Source organism: Coenobita brevimanus, chromosome 103 (genome assembly GCF_032717465.1).
Source record: "Coenobita brevimanus isolate Jiangsu-jjx chromosome 103, ASM3271746v2, whole genome shotgun sequence".
Classification (NCBI taxonomy): domain Eukaryota; kingdom Metazoa; phylum Arthropoda; class Malacostraca; order Decapoda; family Coenobitidae; genus Coenobita; species Coenobita brevimanus.
In genome coordinates, this window is record NC_137056.1 from 6083994 (window position 1) to 6104237 (window position 20244).

Here is a 20244-nt window from a genome sequence, read left to right on the forward strand (position 1 = left end):
GACAGATGGGTGAATTGGTGAGTGTTATACGTTCTGTTCACGTGGCTGATGAGACGAGTGAGTAATGAAAATGGGTGAATTAGTTAGATGGATGAATGGAAGATATTGTGTTGTTTGGGTGGATGGCTTGGTGAGAATAAGTGGTTAGGTGGATGGGTGGATGAAAATACTTGGATGGATGGATGAATGGAAGAATATTGTTGTTTGAATGAATGAAAGAAAATACTGGTTTGGTCGGTTGGATGGAATAAAATAGTTGTTTGAATGGTTGGAGGGATCAAGAAAACAGTCGTTTGGATGGAATACAAGTGTGGATAATGAATAGAAGTAGTGGTTTGTGTAGTTAGTGAGGTTCATAATAACTTTAATGTATAGATCTGTGAGCATGTTGCAGTCTATCCATCCAGCCGATCAGTGTAATCCATCTCAGTCATCCCAAATCCGTGTAATCCATCCCAATCCTTTCCTTACTTCACAAAAAAGAAAAAAAAAAATCTTCCCTGCGCATGATCACAAAAAGCATAAGGAAGGTGTTGTAAGGCCTTTTATCCTAATCGATTTGTACGTCTGTTTCACTCTTATGTCCGCGCCGATAGCATCTGTACAGTCGGGATCAAAATTGGTGTCCTCTCCTGCTTTCCTCCCCCTGCACTTCGAAAATCGTTGTGGTGACATCGCAGCAACCAACACTGATGACTTCACTAGACTTCAGGTTGATGTCATAAGCGGCGTAGGCTCCAGGTCCACCACACTCAAGTTTCGAAGTCCGTGGAGAAAGAGTGGCGGGAGAAGGTACGAGACTTTTGATGCCGACTGTACTTATGGGCGGTGGCATAGTGTGTGGATCTCGAAATGGTCTGGTAATGGGTGTATGTGGGTGGGTTTAGGCGTATTTCAGAATTGTTGTGTCATTGGGTGTATTTGGGTGGGTTTAGGCGTATTTCGGAAGAGCTCATTACGTGTATTTGTGTGGGTTTAGGTGTATTTCAGATCGTTGGGTCATTGGGTGTATTTGGATGGGCTTAGGCGTATTTCGGAAGAGTTGAAGTGTCATTGGGTGTATTTGGGTTAGATTTGAGTTATTTTGTGTTCGTGAATTTTGATGAAAGTCAAATATTCGAAATGGTCTGGTTTGGGGTGTATGTGGGTGGGTTTAGGCGTAGACAAGGCGAGTGGTTGAGTCACTGAGTGTATTTGTGTGAATTTGGTTATATCTTTTTGGTGGATATTGATGAACTTGGATTATTTATTTATTGATTATTTGTTTATGTTCAAAGTTAAACTGCGTTGCCTTGGGTAGATGCGGGTGAGTTTGATCTTATTCCAGGTGTTTTATTTTTTAATGTGTACTTCAGTGCGTATTAGTTCATATTTTAATGTTTTTGAGTGAGTTTGTGATTATTTCGAGAGAGAGAGAGAGAGAGAGAGAGAGAGTAGATAAGGGGAGGGCGGGAGGTCAAAGGTTAGGTTATATGGTAAGTAACACACCCTACCTCACAGTGAGAACTCCATGCCTAACACCCAAACATACCCCAGCTCACCCATATCAAGTGAGAATCGTAGCGTCTCTCTCTCTGTCTCTGTCTCTCTCTCTCTCTCTCTCTCTCTCACTTTTTTCGTTTCGTTATATTTTACGTACTGTACAGAAGCAAGATCATCTACCGTATATCCAAGCACAATCATACTCTTCGATATTTTTTTCTAGTATGCACAAATCAACTCGAGTGCACCCATGTTCTTTATCGATCTCTGAATATGCCCCAGATCCACTAATCTTCAACATTATTATTATTATTAGTAGTAGTAGTAGTAGAAGTAGTAGTATTTTTTTGATCACGTCCAATGTAACCCAGTTCTGTTATAGTTATTGAAGACTGGATAAGATCGTTTGGTGGCCACAGGAATAGGAATGAAGAAGGCGTCATGATATTGAAAGGCATAGGAGTATATAGCTGTCTTCCTCTTCAGCCTTTAGTGTCTCTTTATGTAACCAGAAAGCATCAGAGAGTGCATACTTCGGCCAACGTCAACAAAACTTAAGACTTACAGCCGTAATTCCTTCCTCACTCTGCCCTAGGGTGGGAAAGGAGGCCCGGATGATAATGATGATGATGATGATTCCTCTTTCGTACGGTACCAGAGGAATACTTTTACGGCCTCACATAATTTATTCTGGGGTCTTTGTCCACCCAATTACGCAAAACAGAGGGCGCATACCTCCAGATCCAGGTCCACCTTAAAATTTAATCAACTCATCCTTGGCCCACTGCTCACCTGTCCACTGGATTTCATTGCAACCTGATAACAACGCTTTTGAAATATCTTGTTAATAAATAGACACCATAAACTAGTCTTAATATTTGGTACAGCTCAGCAGTCAAGGCGGAGAAGTGACTGTTTTACGCCTACTTAAAGTGAACAGAATATAGTTGTTGTTGTACAGTAGCATATTGTTTTTGTCATGTGTGAGTTTGAGCACATTACACGTTTTATACTTTTTCCTAATCCATTTTTTTTTATTTGCTGACACAGCAAATAGAGGTCAGTTTATATTTAGTCGAATATGACCTCGCCCTTTACGCCTCTGACCCCGGGGCGCAGAGGTCAGGTGAAGGTCAAACACGTGTCGGTTACCAGTAGGCATTTCACACGGCCTGAGATTTTTTCTCTCTCTCTCTACCGGATTTCTTCGTTGACCTTTTAGCCGGAGAACTTTTTTATTCTTTACTCTTTTAGCCAGAGAACGTTTTTATTATTTTTGCCAGAGAACGTTTTTAGTTGTACCTTTTCAGCCAAAGAACGTTTTTATTCTTTATCCTTTTAGCAAGAGAACGTTATTTTTTACTCATTTAGCCAGGGAACTTTTTTATTTTTATCTTCTTATCCAGAGAACTTTTTTTTTTTTTTAACCCTTTTAGCCGGAGAACGTTTTTATACTTTACCTTTTTAGCCAGAGAATGTTTTTATTTTTTACCCTTTTGGCCAGAGAACGTTTTTACTTACTCTTTTAGCTAGTCAACATTTTTGTACTGTACCCTTTTAGCCAGTGAACGTTTTTTTTTTTTCCTTCACTCTTTTGGCCAGAGAACGTTTTTTTCTTTACACTTTTAGCCAGAGAACGTTTTTAAAATAAAGTGACTATTCTCATACGATTATATTCAACTTAGATTTCTTTCTTGCACATAGCCTTAGTTAATCCCTTCACTATTATGCTTTTTTATTTTCATTTTTTCGTCCTGTTATAAATACTGTCAAAGCGATTTTATTTTATTATCCTAGCCACTCTTCCCCCTGGGCAGGTTAGATGAAGCCTTGCCAAATCCCTTGAGTGCCAGAGATGAATAAAATAGGCGCATGAAATCGTCTAGTGGTAGCTTGATTGTTATGAAAAAGACGTCTTGGCAGTGAAGAGATGATAGTACGGTATTATTTTGGCCATCGGAGCTCAGCGACTCCACCTGTGTTCTTGCAGCCCCACGATCTTACGGGAAAAGAAAGTACAGTATGCAACACAAATAGTTACTTGTTGATTTTTTACCAACAAAAAGTGAACAGAACAGAGGAAACATACCAATTTGGGAGTATTTAAGTAAACCACCTTGGCGCCCGCGGCATTGTGTTTACTGACTTGCCTACCGGATGTGTCAGTGCATCAAATATACTGAGATGTACGGCATTAAAAAATCGCAAATAACACAGCTAGAGGTATAGGAAACCCGACGATCTAACCTACCTTGCCCTGCCTACCTATCCAGACCAACTGAACCGAACTTAACGTACCATATCATACCACACCATACCATACCATACCATTCCATATCATACCATAGCAAGGAGGCTTCGTCCCCCAGACCTCACGTGATTTTACCCCCTAGGATTGCCTCTAGACCTCACCTTGGAAACCTTCAGTACCTATCAAGCCAAAATTCCGTCTCAGTTGTAACCTAATTTAATCCATATAACTCAAGCTAATATGTTGGTAAGGTACTTGCGCATTGCACCAAGAGTAAAGTGTTCGTTAGGAGAGTTTGGCAGCAAGCGTAGGTCAAGGTGATAATTTTACTGAAGAAAAGGTGCGTGAGAGGTAATTATTCGTCACGTATTTCAGAAGTTTAATGTTAAAAATGCTCAGTGTGTGTGGTACTCTATGAAACAGCTAATAATATGTGAAAGTCAAATTACAATAGGAAATTTGGAAGACCCGAGTCCCTATGATAAAAAAAAAAAAATAGAATATATGTTAGTATAGACTGATTTCCATTTTATTATTTTTTATTATTTATTGTGCTGTTTATTGTTTCTCAGCCCAGGTTCACAATATTTCAGTGGGGTGGGTAAGACATAATATTTTAGATACACACCATATATTATCGCAGTTTCAGTCCCCCATCCCATCATTTCTCGTCAGGTCTATGTCCAGAGTCGAGCATGTGTAAGGAGGACAAATAGATAAATAGATAAAATATATAAATACGAATGATACGTGGATGAAATTTATAAACATCTGTGAGTACCCCCCCCCTCTCTCTCTCTCTCTCTCTCTCTCTCTCTCTCCAAATTATAGATAGATAAATAAATATACAAATACGAATGAGCCAGATGAATAAGTAAAATATAAAAATACGTGAATAACTAATTTTTTTTTCTCTCTCCCCCACCAGGCATATCCGGGTCGTGGGGTGGCGTGGGTGTGGGCGGGGCGGTGGTGGCGGGGCGGGGCGCGGGTGTGGTGCTGCCGTGCCCCCTCACCACGCCCCCACCCCCGCCCCTGCCCCGTCACCTCACCCGCCACAACGTAACCTGGATGAGGAACAATGTATCCGTGTTGGGACGCCGACACATCCTCACCCAAGACGGTCACCTCAACATTACTAAGGTGGGGTAAATTAAGTTAGGTTAGTTTAGGTTAAGTTGGTTTGGGTTAAGTTAGATTTATTATGGTTAAGTTTGGTTTGTTAAGGTTAAGTTAGGTTAAGTTTGGTTTGGTTAGGTTAAGTTTCAGGCAGGATTGCTAACCCCTTTGGCATCAGGACGTCGTTTTTAAGATATTACCAGCAGACGATTTTATTCAGCCTAGGAGAACACCTGTTAGCGAAGGGATTAATAAAGTCAATATCTTTACTCTCCAGGCGAATAAAATATTTCAGTGGTTGTAGAATTAAATCAGAAGACGTAATTGTCATGAAGGGGTTAAATTACACTGCCTAATAGCAAAATGGTAGATGCAGTTTTTGGCCACGTGGAGAGGATGGACAGTAAGAGGTTGACTTGGAGAGTGTATGTGAGTTAGATAGATGGAAGGAGGGGGAGGAGGAGACCGAGGATTAGATGAGGGATAGAGTAGGGAGGTATATGATAGGAGGCAGCCTGTTACGGAGGACAGGGTGACGGGATTAAGGCGTCTGGAGATAGTATAGATATATAGATAGATGATTACGGCGTCTGGAGATAGAAGATTTATGTGGGCCGTCAACTTTGGCTCCGGCACATCATAAGTCTTCATAAATAAGGACAGTGTAGAAGTACCGTATGATTCCTTGTGTGGTACCCTACTTACATCGCTCACAAACACCCGATAGTCAACTCAGTAGCATCCATTCATATTTCCCGGCTTAATCAGTGCCTCTAGTCTCGGTGGGAGGCGGTGACGGGTAGGCGCATGAGCGAACTTCGAATATGGAAGATAAACAGAAATGATGTGGCGCGTATTTTGTGATTCGTGGACCTTCGTAGTTTGTGAAGTTGATTAGAATATCCGTAATGGAGCTGCGGTGGTCTGGTGGTTACTTCGTCTTGCGTTCCGCGTCTCTTCATGTCCAGGGTTCGATTCTCAGACCGTGGCGTACATTTAACTTCCATTTATTTTATTTATTTTTTATTTTATTTTATTTTTTTTTAAGCTTATGGAAGATTTTTTTTTGTAGTGAAGGGACTGTTGAACGCTGCGTCTAACCTCTCCGGTAGGAATATTCTCTGTCGTAATGGGATCAAAATCGCCTGGAAATCGCAAACCCAAAACAAAGAATACGTCACGGGATTGAAGGAGGTAACATGTGTGTTGATAGTGTGTCCTTCATGTGCATGTTGGTGTAAGTACCCTGTCGGACCCATGGCACACTCTGACACACACCAACCATGCCATTCCAACATATCCACTTCAGCATCATTTTTAGTACAGACACCCTTCCCCATTCCAACTTCCTTGGCATAGATAGACGGACAGATAGGTAGATAAACAGGTAGATAGATAGATAAGTAGATAGATAGGTAGATTAATAGCATGTGGAAGGATTTATTTCGGCAACTAATCTCACGTCGAGGAGGAAATCCAGTCTTGCAGTGGATTTCACGTGGAGAGTTGCAGTTACAACGAAAATATTAGCTTAAGGAAATTATGTAACCTATACCCAGTCTGCTTTAACCTGGCGAAGATCCCTAACCCCTTTTGGCTCAGTTGATGGCCAGGTGTAGTCAGATTGGAGGGTTGATCTGGCTAGTAACCAAGGAGACTCATCCCTACCTCATAACAAAGGCTTATCAAATGTCACACAACTGCGACTTAGTGTTCAGGTTTTAGGAGTGGTCCAGTTCTGTTAGGCGAAAACAAAGCGAGTGTAGTAGTGTTAATGAAGGGAGATGAAGGGAAGTGATGGGTGGTGAAGGGAGATAATGAGAGGTAATGATAGGTGAAGGGAGGCGATGGAAGATAAAGGAAGTGATGGGAGGTGAAGAGGTGATGGGAAGTGAAGGGAGACGATGGAAGGTGATGGGAAGTGAAGGGAGGTGATGGAAGGTGATGGGAGGTGAAGGGAGGTGATGGGGGAGACGATGGAAGGTGATGGGAAGTGAAGGAAGGTGAAGGGAGGTGATGGAAGGTGAAGGGAGGTGATGGGAGGTCAGGGGTTGGATTGTTGAGCGAGGTGTCTAGAGCTGTGTGTGTCACCCTACACTCATTACCATACATATTAGTTTGTGTTGACACCACCCTTCTCTCACCCTTACTCATCCTGTCTCTCACCCTCACCACCCCCTCCTCCTCCCCCCCCTAGATCCCCTCTTTCCTCCCTCTCTTCTCCCCAGTCTTCTCTCCCTCCATCCCCAGTTTTCTCTCCCTCCCTCCCTCCACCCCAGTCTTCTCCCCATCTCTTCCTCCCTCCCTTCGTTTCCTTCTTCCCTCCCTCCCTCCATTCCCACTTGTCTTTCCTTCTCTCCTTGCCCCCCTCCATTCCTTCCTTCTTTCCTTCTCTCCTTGCCTCCCTCCCTTCCTTCCTTCCTTTTTGCCTCATTCCCTCCTTCCCTTCCTTCTCTCCCTCCCTCCCTTCCCCCCAGTCCTCTCACCTTGCCTCACCTTTTTATCCTCCTCCTCTCAGCCTAACTCCATCACTAATTATTTAACACTTCCTTACCCTTTTGCTTAACCTCTTGTGACCGATGACGTTGTTTTTAGTTTTATTCTTGCTACCGCCAGACGATTTCATTCAGCTGAAGGAAAGAAGCTGATTGTGAAAGGGACTACTGGGCACTCTAACCCCACCATTACAATTTTTTTTTCAGTTAACAAAATCGTCTGGAGATAGAAAGGATATACCCAAAATCGTCTGGAGATAATAAGGATAAACGCAAAAAAATCGTCTGAATATAAGGATAAGCAAAATCGTCTGGAGATAGTAAAGATAAACCCCAAATCGTCTGGAGATAGGAAGGATAAACGCAAAAAACCGTCTAAAAATAACGATAAATAAAATCGTCTGGAGATAAGAACGATGAACTCACAAAAAATCGTCTGGAGATGGGAAGAATAAGCTCAAGAAATACGGCATTGGAGCTGTTCAACCCGAGGACGTTTTAAAAAATTTATTGCACACAACCAGACGATTTTCTTCAGCTGAGGAGAGCACCCTACTATACCCTTTTTACACTAACCCTCCTCATCACGCAAAACATAATTCATCTCACCCGTTTCATTATTTTTTTCTGACGTACACCCCCGCATTTCTCCCCTTTCTTCTTTGCCTACACACCTACTGTACATATCTAGCCTACGCAACCCCTATCCATATCCCCTATCCACTCAGCTCCATCCACATACCGACATAGTCCCATCCACTTTTTTTTTTTCCTTTCCTTTTGACCTATGGAATAAAAGGACGTTTGTTTATAATTTATTCTTGCAATCCCCAGACGATTTATATTGTTTAGGATTTTTTTTAATACAGGATGGGTTAGGTATTGCCTTCACGAATCCGTTCACTAGGAGAGGAAGTTCCGAAACTGAACAGAATAGACTAGAGAAGCCAAGAGTTAATATTAATAATAATGATAATAATAATAATAATAATAATAATAATGATAATAATAATAATTAGTTGATGGAAGGCGTTAACAGCTTCATTCAGTTCCTCAGAGAATATTTCGCTCCACTCACTATCCATCCCACATTCGTATCCACTGCGTCCACATCCCCATTCCCACTCTAGCCAATTCCTCTCACCACTCCACATACTGGCCCATCCACTCACATCTTCCTCCCTCCCCGCACAGATTTTCCTCCCTCCACTTCGTAAAAAAAAATTTCCTCGCCACTCACCTTGCATATTCACTCTGTCCACATATCCCCTTCTCCTTCACTCCTTTCCACTTCCCCACAGACAGGCCCATCCACTCTCCTCATCTTTCCTCTACTTCCCTCCAGTAAATAATTATATAAGAAAATAAAATGAAGTTTAATTCAGTAAAGAAATATTCCACTTCACCTACCATCCCATTATATTCCACTTCCCTTTTGTATCCATATTATCCACATCCTGATCCTCACTCCACCCCCTTTCCTTACCTGTGTGTGTGTGTGTGTGTGTGTGTGTGTGTGTGTGTGTGTATATATATATATATATATATATATATATGCCATCCCATTGTTTTCCACTCCTTTATATCCACACTATTCACGTCTTTATCCCCACTCCACCTACATCCACCGACTCACACACATTGCCCTATCCACTCCCTCTTCATCCTTCTAACAGTTCCTTCCGCTTCTTCAGAGAATATTCCCGTACACTAATTAACCATCCCACTCTCCTTCCCTATCCACTGTATCCACATCCTTATCCTCACTCCACCCAACACCCTAAAACTCCACCGGCACAATTACCCCAGATTGATGCATGGAGGCCTCGAAAGTCACCCATGATTAAGAAACCTAAAAAAAAAAAAAAAAAAAAAAAAATGAAAAAAGCCCCCCCCCCCTCCCTCCCCAAAGCTGGCGGTGCGGTGGAGTTTGTGATTGATGGATGTGGCTGGTTTATGTGGATGAATGGACGGTTCCGCAAGTTCCGCTCTCCCTCTCGGGCTCTCAGGCTGTTTATGCACCCCCCCCCGCCCCCGCCCGCGCAGAAGAGGCGCGAAGAAAGTGGGGCAGATTGAAGAGGTATTTCTGCATCTTCGCCATGCACTGATTCGGTATCCACGATTTTGCACAAGCCACGTCCGCGAATTCACTCTCACATCTGTCTGTCTATATTTGTCTATTTATCTGCCTCTATCTGCCTGTTTCTTACCTAATGCCGCATCTTGTGAAGGGTAGTCCTGACTGATTGAAGGTGTGCAGGTGTGACTTTGCCATGCACAGATTCGGTATTCGCGGTTTAATTTGCCATGCACAGGTTCGGTATTCGCGGTTTAGCTACCAATCACGTTCCCTAAATTTGAACTGGACCACAGCGTTGCAGATTGCCTTCCTAACGAGTTTTAATTCACAGGGGAAAACAGTACATTCGGGCAATATTTTATGTTAAGAGATTACCTTTTTCATATTTATTTCCACAATGGCTGCCAATCACATTTTAATAATTTCAAACCAGGTGACGAGTTTACCAAATGGTTTGACCATTTTTGCTCTCAGAATAAACAGTGGTTTTTGTTTTCACCACACCTGCGTAAATAGCAACCTGTTTTAACCCTATACTGCGATGGTATATTTTAGCTTATTATTATTATTATTATTATTATTATTGCGACAACTACTACTGTTATTATTTTTCTACAGACACCTTTACTTTCTCATACATCTTTCTCATGAGGGACATTCCCTTCCTAATTTCTGCTTGGCGAGAGGAGGAATGGTTAGTTCTGGCAATAAGGTCTGGTCCTGCACTGAACATGGGACTGATTGATATTGTCTGCGGATACAGTTGCAGATTCCAGTGATGCTGCAGATGATGCTAATGACCGCCTGTTTGTTGCCATTGTGTTATAACTGCCAGTAATGTTGTTGGTACCTGATACTGTTGATATTACTTATTCTTGTCGATGTATAAGATCGTCAAGTGTTAGCCAGTGTGAAACTCCCCAAGATATAAAGTTTGGGTTGAGGTGTTTGGGAGGTTTTCAATCGGCGAGTAATATCACCTGGCCTTACCTGGATTAAAATAGACAAGGTGTTCTCTGAGGTTTGATGGTTAATATTACTAATGCTGGTGATGATGATGCCATCGGTCTATTTATACAGGTATTGCTTAGGATCCCATTGCTTCCTCGGGCGATCCCATGCTAGGATTTGAACAAGGAGGGAGGATTTTTTAATATATTAATGACCCAGATGTTTTGATGCCGTTGTACCACACTGATTAACTCTTTCGCGTGCCTGCGACTCACTCACAAATGAATAAAATCGTCTGAAGTCAGCTGGAAGAGTGTACAGTATTAGAAATGCCTTGAGAGGATAAATGGTTTTAGTCTTAACTCTTCCAGGCTGCTGACTCACTCTCAAACCAGATTTGATAATATTGTATGTTAAAATAGAACGCTAGATTTGGTCCGACTGTGAGAGGGCTAATTCAAATGGTTGTGCTGACTCTACTGAGGTTAATTCTAAATGGTTGTGCTGACTCTATTGACTCTACTGACACCCTGTATACCCCCCAGGTGATCCGGCGTAAGGGTGTGAGTGACGAGGGTGAGTATCGGTGCCTGGTGACCACCCCTGCCGGAGTCCTCATCAGCCCCCCCGTCACCCTCAGAATAGCCAGTGAGTATGTGTGTGTGTGTGTGTGTGTGTGTGTGTGTGTGTGTGTGTGTGATCTTCACTAGGTGTCACTTGTTCGTGTCGCTCGTTGATGTTGATTATTCAGTCGATGTCTCTCATTGACGCATTTCTCTCACACGAAAGAGAGAGAGAGAGAGAGAGAGAGAGAGAGAGAGAGAGAGAGAGAGAGAGAGAGAGAGATTTCTGAAAGTTGGATTATTGTAAATTTAGTCAGTCTGGTTTTAATGAAGTTCTGAGTTGAGTTAGAGCGAGAGAGAGAGCAAGGGGGAGAGAGATTGTGTGGGAAAGAGTAAAAGAAGCGTAAGTGAGGGAGGGGTCTGCAGTTGGTTTTGGTGTAACTTAAATTGTTTTCTCTGCCCTGCCCTGCCCTGCCCTGCCCTGCTCCCTCTTGTCCTCCCCTGCCTTGCCGTGCGCTGCCCTACCATATCATGTCCTGTCCTGTCTTACCATACCCTGTTCTACCTTGCCATGCCCTACCTTATCCTGTCCTGTCCTACCTTTCCCTGTCCTGCCCCGCCCCGCTTCGCCCCGCCCCGCTATTACCTGCCCTGCCCTGCCCTGCCCTCCCTAACGTATCATCCCTTGTACTGCCCTATCCTGTTTTGCCCTGCCCTGTCCTGTCCTGTCCTGCCGTACCGTGCCCTCCCATGCCCTGCCTTGGCCTACTTTGCCTAACTTAATCTCGTCTTGTCATGGCACACAAAATACAGTTAAATTTACTGGGGTCCTTTTCAGTCTCTCTTATTTAGTACTGTGTGGGATGAGGGCTGGAGGGTTAGAGTAAGGGCAGGAGTAAGGGCTAAAGGGCTGGACGGAGGGCTAGAGTGAGATATAAGAGGGTGAAGTGGGGGCGGGGAGGCAAGAGCAAGGTTTAAAAGGTGGGAGTGACGGCAGAAGTAAAGTTTAAGGAAAAATAAGTGGTGGGCTTGAGTAAGGGTAGAGTTAGAGTGAGAGCAGAAGTAAGGGTCGAAGAGGTAGAGTGAGGATTAGACTGAGGGCTGGAGAACTAGTGTGAGGTTTAAGAGGTTGGAGTCGCTGGTAGGGTAGGGTAAACAGACCAAGAGTAAGATACAGGTAACTGAAGTAAGGGCAGGAATAATGTGAGCTTAAGGGCTAGAGAGGTCCATAGAAGCAAGAGTAATGTTCAGAGAGCTAAAGTAAGGGCAGAAGTAAGAGCTAAAGGGCCAAGAGTAAGGGTTAAGGGGTAAAGTAAGGGCAGGAGTAAGAAGTTAAAGGCTAAGGTAAGGGTTGAATTGGCTAGTGAGGGCTAGAGTAAGGTTCAAACAGCTAAGTAAGGACGTGAGCAAGAGCTTAGAGGCCACGAGTAAGGGTTAAAGGGGTTAGTGAGTGAAGGCAGGAGGGCTCAGGCTAGATCCACAATTCCCTTAGGTTCACAAACTCAATTGGCGCCGCAGCGACGGTAGCAGCTGGGCCGGGGAATTAACTAACACCAGCCTCCTCCCTCCAGCCCTCCCGCCCTGCCCGCGCTTCCCGACCCTCCACTGTCTTCACCTCTCGTCTGTGCTTTGGAGGGGGAACATGATTTGGATTTTTTTTTTTTTTTCGTTTAGTTCCCCGATTTACATTTTGTTCCATTTTTTCATGTTCTGGTCACGTCCCACTAAATAAGTATGTAGTGTTTATTAATTTACATTTCATTTTGGTTATCGCTAAACGATATTGTTATTTTATTGCTAACGCCGGATTTAATAGGTAACGAACTTCTCCCAGTGAACGCGTAGTCTAAAATGATACCGGTATCATTGGTGTGGGATACTTGATTTTGACATTATCGATTGTGAACTGATAATTTTCGTTTTTTTTTTTTTTTTTTTTTTTTTTTTTTTTTTCCACAATGTTCACATTTCTTTGAATTGTTGTGTTCCTGAGCATCCTGACTTTTTCCCGGCCTTATCTTAACATGCCTTAGAGCAGGTATTCTTAAAAGTAGTGCCTTGATACTCCCAGGGGGTATCGAAATAGGTTCTTGGGGGTATACCACTGAGCTGTATAATAGCATAGTGGGGTATACAGAGGGGCATCCTGGAGAGAGAGAGAGAGAGAGAGAGCGATTTCGTGTATGGTAACCATGATTTGTTTCCAGTTAGTCCTGTGTTTCAGCTGTTTGTTCATAGCCATTCTCTTTTCTCCTTTTTACATGAAATTGAAAGTGAGAGGAGTAATAAAATTAGAGAGGGGACATCAGGTAGACTTGGAGTTGAAATTGGGAGTACTGGGGTAAAAAAATATTAAGAACTACTGCCTTAGAGTCTGCGTCTGTATCTTCTGTATGTTAACAAAGTATCTCTTGAATCCCTGACACGATTTGGATCAAAGTTAATATATACATTGTGTGTGGATCTGGGATTAAGTGATTCGAATAAAATGCACATCATTGTAAGGTCAAAGTTCGTGACTCCCAGTTCCAGTTTGGTTTAATCCGGGTACATAAATATGGTGTGGGAAATGATTCTGACTCGAAGGTCAGGGTCAAGAGTTCTGGCGCGGTGTCAGTGTGGTCTCGCGCACTTTTTATCTAGTTGTGCCACTGTTTGACTCTATCTCCACTAACCTAACGTAATAACTAGCCAGGGTATCCCGTTAGATTGTTACATTGCTTGGTAATAGGTTCCTAGACAGGTTTTTAGCAGGGCTCCTCTCTCATAACACTTGTATGGAAGGTGTTACGGGAAGGTTGTGGAAACTGGGATGGTGCCAGTGATGAATGGTGAAGGGTGGAGTGCTTCGAATTTTATGTATGCAGATGATGCTCTGTTGCTTGCTTATAGTGAACAGGGTTTTTCACATAGATCAAAGAGTGGTGTGGTTTAAGAGTGAAATGTTGGATGTTGAGTGTGATAACTCCCATTGTGCTAAGTTGATAAATGGAGAGGCTTGAATTGGTGAGAGTACTTTGACATTAAGAGAAAAAGAGAGGTAATTGTGTAAAGGATGTGGAGATCAGAGTAGTTCGCAGAAAAATAGCCGATGCTAGGAAAATCTTGATATGAAAGAGGATTGAGTGTGGATGTTGTAAATGGATTGTATTATGCTCTTTTTACCTTAACTTGGCCCAGATTTTCGTCATTTAATTCAGTGCAAAATGTGATAATGATATGGCTCTACATCCTTTCCATAGCACTTCTTGACTAGCATCATATTCCAGTTTTAGTTTGTTGTTGGAACTCAGCATCTCCCCATAAAATATAAAAGGCCACCCCTTATGGGAGTATGGTGTCTGGCTAGAGATAGATGTGTGTGTGTGTGTGTGTGGTGATGGTTTTGCATGTAAGGTGGAGCCAGAATTTTGAAGGCTTGTGATGTTTAATGTTTTAATTGCAGTGCTTTAATCTGGTAATTTGTTTTATGTTCCTGGATCATACCTTACCTCCTCTTTCTGGTGAGAATAGGGTTGGGATAATAATGATGAGTGTGTTCTTTGTCCCGTATTATAACTTGATCTAAAATTGCCATCTCTCCATCTTGAGTGCTGAGCTGGAACGGTAGATTAACATTAGAATGCAGTCCAGGTCTGAGAAAAGTACTGCCATATCCTATTTCTGTTATAGTTTATAAAGGCTCCAACATGCTTATTTGTATTGGCCATGGTCACCTAATGGTGGCTCTCCATGCTCAGTCTCTGGCAGCCTCCCTCTTCAGCCACTTATCCATGAAGTCACTCTCTCTGACCTCATCCCATGTCTTTATTAGTCTGCCTTTTGCAACCCTACCCCTAATGTTCACACTTCTCACCTTCTGCTATGGACACAGTATTTTCATCTGCCCACGTGAAATAAGCTGCAAAAGAGTAAAAGTCTGGGCAAAGTTAAGGTGGAAAAAACTATATCTGTCATCATTATCCCCAGTTTAGCCTTTCAGTAGAAGCTCCTACATTAACCCAAGAGTCAGCATTCTCTTCTAAATGATCTGAGATGTTTGTAACTTTTTGTATAGCTCCTTATTTTGTTTTATTCTTGCCATCATCACAAAGTTGTATTTTACTTAAGGGAGACACCATGTAGTGAAGGGGTCACAGGCATCTCTGTTAACCCATCCAGTACAATGGTGACTTTTATATATCACCATGGAGAGGGACAGCTTCATGACCAGCCGGTGAAGCTGCTTGGTTTTACAAATATTCTTCAATCCCTTTGCTGTTCCTTGAAAAGAGGATGGTGGACTGCGGAATAAGGACTGCTGTCCACCACCACCACTACTATATTTCACTGTAGCCACCACCATAGTGAAGGGATTAAGGACTTCACCAAAGCACTGGTGTGTTGGAGGAGGTGAAGGTCATGTGATGGGTGAACTTTTGATTGTATGATGAGTGGGTAGATCATGGCTGCAGCAGGACACAGTCTGAGGATTTGAATTTAGTTAAAACAGCCATTTGCTACTGACTACTCTTCCACAGCAGCCACTGATTTCTTCTAAAACACACCTACTACTACCAGCATACCTGTTGCAATGGACTGAGAGTATCTGAGCTGGTCTAATATTAGTGTCCACATGGTGACATGAGGGGCTATGGTGCCTTCAACTGGTGCATGGTAGGACTGTGAACATTAGGGAATGAACTGTTTAAAATGTTCCTAGAGATATGAGGGAGGGGGATTGAATTGAAGGTAGTAACCCTTTTATAAAGGATCTTGGATTTAGCACAGACATTTTTACTTAACAGTGTTTCTTCATTGTGACTTTAGTTACCGGACAAATCCAGATATCCCTGAAATGTTAGATAATGTCCAGGTGGAATTTAATTCAGTGTCATAAAGTTGTGTATATAATAATAATAATAATTTCCTTTGCAACCCTGTTGATATATCATAGTGCTGATTAACTAAGTGGTGGATGAGTAGAGAATGTGCTCACATTGGCTTCAGAAATTATCATGTGTTATGTCTTATTTTGTTCCTCTCTTGTTTCAGGTACTATATAATGATACTGCATTATTTTGTGTTAAGTAGTCATGACAACACAAGATCAGAAGGAGGTTTCCTTAGCCTACCTACCCTTAGTACTCTCACCAGCCTTTTAGTCATTTTCAGTACTTGATCAGATGTTTCTTTTTCTCTGTTTTAGGCCTGGGTAAGAACTTTGTGTTGTCGCCCTCCAACAATGTGAGTGTGGTGGCTGGCGAGCCTTTCAGACTCTCGTGCCAAATAAACTCCCAGCCGCCGCCCACCCTCGCCTGGACGCGCGACCAGCTACCTCTACCTCAACACGACAGGTAATAAAAATAATAATGATTAAAAAATAACAGCTAGCCCCATAGTACTGTCATGGAGAAATAGGGGCTAAAAGCTTGGCTTTCATAGTCCAGTACATTTAAAGATAGCTGACAATGGCAGATTTAGAAAAATACTTTGAGGGAGTCATTATTCTGCTGTGGATATCTGCAGGAGTAGATGAGACTGAGAGGGCAAAAGAAGGAGTTTGCATTGTTTTATGCAAGAGATGGAAGAAGAATATAAGAGAGTATGGATCAGTTGGCTTAAGGATTGTGTGGGTAAGAGTGAAAGTAGGACTACAAATGTGGGCGATTGCGTGTGTTTTATGTGCCAGTGCATGATCGTGCAAGTAGAGTGAAAAAAGAATTATTGGCAAATGTGGAAGCATGCTTGGAAAAGTTTGAAAGGAATGAGAGAGTGTTTTTGATTGGAGATATGAATGGAAAAGTGAGGGAATGTAAAGGTGGATGGAGTAAAGAAGAGAGAAGCCTGTACTTACACAGGAAAAATCATCCATTAAATTACCACTTTGCCAGGAATCGAACCCGGGGCTCTCAGGTGAGAGCCAGGCAGCATACCACTACACCACGTGAGGCAACTTTACCTGGTCGTGGTGTAGTGGTATGGTGCCCAGCTCTCACCTGAGAGTCCCGGGTTCGATTCCAGGCATAGTGGTAATCTATTGGATGGATGGGTGGATTGAGTAGTTGGTGAGTGGGGTGTGCCTGCAGAAGTGGATGAGAATGACAGTGCTCTAGTGGACATTTGTGCTGGTAGGAGGTTGGTGATAGCCAATACCCTCATCAGATGCAAGATGATACACAGGTATACGTGGTGATTTATTTGAAGGGTGGGTGGTGAACTGCACAAACGGAAGACAGTGATTGATTATGTGTGTATGGATGACAGAAAGAGAAGATGTGTAGTGGATGCAAGAGCATACAGGGGTTGAGGTAGTAGACTTTCTGACCACCATGTTGTGTTGTTGAAAGTCAAGGTTCAAATGCAACAGAGGAATAGAAGGAAGAACAGGAAGAAATAATCCATACAAGGAGGGTAGAATGGTTGCAAGAAGATAGAAAAAAGGCAGAATAGAAGAGAGAAGTGGAGGAGTGATTCGGTAAATATGTTTTTGAGCAGATCGGGGAGGTGGATGGTGTGTGCAAGATATTCACAGAAGAAATCTGTGCATCACGTGAGATGGTGTGTGGGGTGAAGAGAAGATGAAAGGGAGTGCAAGGAACAGCATGGAGGAATGAAGAGATGAGACCAGCTGTGGCACAGAGAAGAAAGCATATAGGATGGGAAGCAGAGGTGTGGAGGAGATTGAGAGACAGAAGAGAGAGCTATATATAGCGAGGAAGAGAGAGGTGAAAAGTAAGAGTAAGAATAGAGTAGATTAGGAATTTGGTAGGCATTTGAGTGTAAAGTGGAGGGAATGTAAGAAAATGCTGTGGAAAGAGATAAAGAGAGGTAGACAGGGTGATAAGAAGTTAGTCAGGGAGCGAAAGATAAAAATGGTAGATTGCTAGTGGAGAAGGGAGGAAAAGTGAGCAGATGGAGGGAACATGTTCAGGAACTGTTAAACATAGATAATGACAGTGATGTGAAAATAAGTGGCTGGGGAATTGCTGGGAGAAGGAGGGAGGTGAGAAGAGAGGAAGAAATCATTAGGATGGAAGTAGTGGAAGCAATGAAGAAAGTCAAAATGGGGAAAGCCCTGGGAATTGATGTAGTGTGTGGTGAAATGCTGAAGAATGGGGGAGAGATAGTAGTAGAATTGATGTGGAAGACATGCAGATTGGCTTGGGAGGAAGGTAGAGTCCTGGAGGATTGGAAGTCAGGTATGATCATTCCCCTGAACAAAGGAAAAGGGGAAAAAGAAGTGTGAGGTAATCATAGGGGCATTTGTCTTCTTAGTGTAATAGGAAAAATTTATGGTAGGATAATTATTGACAGAGTTAGGGAAATAACAGAACAATTGGTTGGTGAAGAACAGGGAGGTTATAGGAAGGGAAGAGGTTGTGTATATCAGAATTCATTCTTAGATCTTTAGTGGAAAAGTTTCTAGAGGAGGAAAAGAAGTTGTATGTGGCCCTCATGGATTTGGAGAAAGCATATGACAGTGGACAGAAAAGGAATGTGGAAAATATTAAGAATATATGGATTAAAAGGGAAGTTGTTGAATGCCATGAAGGGTATGTATGAGGGGGCTAAGGCTGCAGTGCGTGTGGGTAACGAATTGGGTGAATATTTCTGTATGAATGTTGGATTCAAGCAGGGCAGTGTCATGTCTCCATGGTTGTTCAGTCTGTATATGGATGAGGTTATAAAAGAGATATGAAGTAGGGCAGTGGATGTTGGAATGGCTTTAATGAGAGAGGGCAACATTTGGAAACTGCTTGTACTGTTGTTTACAGATGATACTGTATTGTTAAGTGAACACAAAGGGGAACTGCAGGTGTTGGTGAATGAGTTTGGAAGAATGTTTAAGAAATGGAATCAAAAGGTGAATGTTGGGAAGAATAAAGTTGTGGTCTTCGAGAGAAGTGAAGTCACTGGACGCACAGTGAGGTTGGATGGTGAGGAAATGGAAAATGTGAGTGTATTTAAGAATGTGGGTGGTGTGATGAGTAAGGATGGAAGTTTGGAGGGGTAATTGCTTGAAAGGGTACAGCAGGGAAGAAAGGTTACTGGTTCTTTGAAAGCAGTGATAGAAAACAGGGAAGTGAGCATGGAAGTAAAAAAAGTCACTGCATGACAGTATTGTGATACCAGCTTTAATGTATGGAAGTGAAACTTGGACCTTGTTGGAAGGACATATGGCTAGAATGAGAGCAGTGGAAATGAGTTATTTTGGAGGAGCCTGTGAAGTTACATGGAGAGAGAGACTGACAAATAAGGAAGTGAAGGAGCGTTGTGGTGTGGATGTGGATGTGATAGAAAGCGTTAGAAGTACAGTGAGGTGGTTTGACCATATGGAGAGGATGGAGAGCAAGAGACTAATGAGGAGAGTATATACTGTATGAATGAGGTGGAGGGGGGGAGAGGGAGAGGGAAACCAAGGATGAGGTGGAGGGAAGGAGTGAAGAGGTATATGAGAGAGAGGGGTGTGAGTTGGGAGCAGGGCAGTGTAATGGCGGTGGACCAGTATGGGTTTTCTGGCATTAGATAGATAGATTTGCTAAGGTTGATGATGATGATGAAATTTATATTCATACTGTTTATGATAAAATTTATAATTAGTATTAATATTATACTTATATACATACAGCATCTAATCCTTTGTTGCCCCATGAGGAGCGTAGGAGACCGGGGCTAGGTATGTTGGGCCTGATATTTAAGATGAGAGTGACCAGCCTCACTCATCTGTGAGTGGCATTAAGTGAGCACTAAACCCCAACCACCCATGGATATAAACCGACACAGGCTTAGTCCGGTTGGAGCGCCTTAATAACTCACTAAACCAGCAGGTGCCCTAGGTTGGTTATATTGTTACCACCCAGCATAGTAAATGGTTTCCTGGCTTGCAGGAAACCATTTGGCTTGTCACTCAGTGTAGAGTCACCTGTAGACAGAGGAAAGAAAGAAGGACATAAGATGAAGGATAGAAAGAAGGAAGGAATGAAGATATGAAAGGCAGCCAGGTGAGAGCTGCACTACACCGAGTGAGTGGATGGTGAGCGTCCCCACCTACTACAAATTATTATTATTATTATTATTGTTCTTGTTCTTGTTGTTGTTGTGTTTATTATTAAGAATAAGCGTTTTTTTGGGGAGACATGTGCCCCTGTGAATCTGTCACTGATGACACACTTACATCCCTTGATGGCATTGCATGATTGAAAAACCTCTAGTTACCTTTTGGGGATCAAACCAATCAAAACTATCACTCCAACTTAAACCTATGAAGACCATCACTCCAACTGGAGATTTCCTAACCACTAAGCCATTGGGCACCTTAGC

At 42.6% G+C, this 20244-nt stretch overlaps 1 protein-coding gene across 1 annotated transcript in view; it reads left to right on the top strand.

Annotated features, from left to right (window-relative positions):
- Positions 1-20244, top strand: part of LOC145415577 (protogenin B-like) — a 68266-nt gene that overhangs the window by 18340 nt on the left and 29682 nt on the right. Inside the window, exons 3-5 of the mRNA XM_080284798.1 lie at positions 4662-4876; positions 10924-11026; positions 16130-16277. Of these exons, the coding sequence (XP_080140924.1) occupies positions 4662-4876; positions 10924-11026; positions 16130-16277 (466 nt within the window). The remainder of the gene's footprint in view (positions 1-4661; positions 4877-10923; positions 11027-16129; positions 16278-20244) is intronic.